The following is a 2,163-nucleotide window of genomic DNA, read 5'->3' on the forward strand; positions in this document are numbered from 1 at the left end:
AGCGGGATCACGCTCTCTGGGGTATGGCATCCCAGCATGTCCACACTCCCCAGAAGGCCAGCTGTTCAGCTCTGTAAGGGTGGGCCGGGTCCCCTGCTGCTGGAAGCACTGCCCTGTTCTCCAGCATGTGCACCATGTCCTAATCACCCACACCACCTCGTGCTTGCTTGTGCCTCAGGCCAGCTCTGCTCCGAGGATGCCACCAGCCCGTCCCAGCTGGGCTGCACCCATGCCTGTACCCCAGCAGAGGGTGGCGGTCACCACCATGTGCCACCGGCATCTGTCCCCCAGCTCCGCAGCCTGGCATGCTGTACCCACGCAGCCGCTACCACACTTGGAGCATTTCTGCAACAGGCTGGAGCTGGCATTGCTCTGCCCAGGGCAGCTGAGCAGCAGAGCCAGCACGAGCGCAGCGCTGTGGCGCACAGGAGCTGCACACAGCCATACAGGGACCACCACTGCACCATCCAGGTTCCCAAACAGCCTGCCCGGCACTGCGGTGTCACCGGGTGACAGGGATGCAGCTGTCCAGCTGGCACAGAGCGGGCAGCTCCTGCAGAGAAGGGGCAGCCCCAGCCCACTTGCTCCAAGCAAAGGTCACAGGGGTTTTAATGGCTCCCTCTGTGCAGGCCCTGATCAGCTTTATTGACTTATTTTCGATGGAGTCATCTAATTAGTTTTCTATGAAAACTAAGAACTTGGCCTTTGCCCTTTACTCCTGCAGGCGAGAATGTGACTCAGAGGACGTTGTCACGGCAGATCGATCGCCAGTTACACTTGAAAGGCAGGCGGAGGGGACGCAGGGTGGGCAGGCGGGCAGCGGCCGGGGCCACCCGTGCCCAGCGGGCAGCGCACAAACCCAGGCTGCCATTGCCGACTTCAGCGACGCCTCAGCCCCTCCAAGGTCCTGCAAAACATGGGGCACAGAGAGAAGGGGTCCCACTCAGTGCAGAGTGGAGACAGAGGTGCCCACCTACCTGGGGCAGGGCAGAAGGAGGAGGAACAGGCCCAACAGCTGGGCACAACATGCATGTTTCCGGCAGGGTCGTTCCCTCTCAGAGAGACTCAGGGAGAGCCACCAGCGGCCAGGGTGGAGGCAGGACAGTTCACAACATCTCCTGCTGCTACATATGGGCCCACCAGGGCTAACAATGGCTCTGCTCCAGTACAGGTAATGGGTTCTGTATTTACAGGGACATTCACAAAAATCTGGCACGTTTGAGAAAAAAATGCCCAAAAGCACCAGAACAAACTATAGCAAGTGCTGGTGGCTGCAGGGCAGCCATGCACAGATTTGGGCAGAGCAATGACAGCCGGCAGAGCTCTGGGGCTGCCCTCCAGCACCTGCTGCAGGTGACCAGGGGCCACATCGCTCCAGAAGCAAGATGGGGCTGGGGCCACGGTGCTGGGCAGGGGATGGCTCTCATGGTTCTCTGGAGCACTGCAGTGTTTGCCCCAGCAAAGCCCCTGTCCTGCCCCATCGCTGCAGGCAGCCCAGCTGTCCCTATAGGCTCCAGGATGGAACAGCACTCACCCTGCACAGCTCCACACCGCCTCCCTGCCCAGCACAGGGGGCTCACAGCTTCACCTTTTGACAGAAGAGGAGCAGGAGGCTGAGTCCCTTTGCCTTCTCTGCTCCAACAGGGAGATAGGAAACAAAAGAAAAAACAGGATCAGCAGTTGGGAGGCCTCAGGTTGTGGCAAACACACCCACCTGTCCTGGAGCCCATCTCGGAGCCAGCCACTGGGTTCCAGCATCACACCTGATAGTGCCCAATGGACCACAGTGCCATCCATCCCTGAGGGCACAGCCAGGCCCTCACATGATGGGAGGAACAGAGTTAATCCAGCAGTAAGGAGGGGCTGGGATGGCACATCCCTGGCACAGACAGGTCTTTGGGCTGGATCATCTTTGTGGTGCAGGATCTGCAAGTTAGCAGGAGAAAGGGGCCAAGCTCTGCAACAAGCCAGTGGCCCAGGATCTCTGACCAAGCAAGCTGGCATGCAACAAGCCCTAAGGAGCAGGGCCGAGAGAGAGAGGCAGAGCAGCTCCACACCATGGCCAGCTGGGCCAGTTTTGCTTGAGAAGGGACAAGGCAGAGCCTGGAAATGCCCCTCTGCCACCCAGACGTGCCATGAAGTGGCCCAGGAGGAAAGTGGGCA

At 59.8% G+C, this 2,163-nt stretch overlaps 1 protein-coding gene across 1 annotated transcript in view; it reads right to left on the bottom strand.

The window, feature by feature from the left end:
• Positions 1 to 1,584: 1,584 nt before the first annotated feature.
• DMAP1 (DNA methyltransferase 1 associated protein 1) overlaps positions 1,585 to 2,163 on the bottom strand; it is a 32,217-nt gene continuing 31,638 nt past the window's right edge. The window contains exon 10 of the mRNA XM_008942268.1: positions 1,585 to 1,632. Within this exon, the coding sequence (XP_008940516.1) occupies positions 1,585 to 1,632 (48 nt within the window). The remainder of the gene's footprint in view (positions 1,633 to 2,163) is intronic.

This window comes from Merops nubicus, unplaced genomic scaffold (assembly GCF_000691845.1).
Source record: "Merops nubicus isolate BGI_N331 unplaced genomic scaffold, ASM69184v1 scaffold17406, whole genome shotgun sequence".
NCBI classification, from domain to species: domain Eukaryota; kingdom Metazoa; phylum Chordata; class Aves; order Coraciiformes; family Meropidae; genus Merops; species Merops nubicus.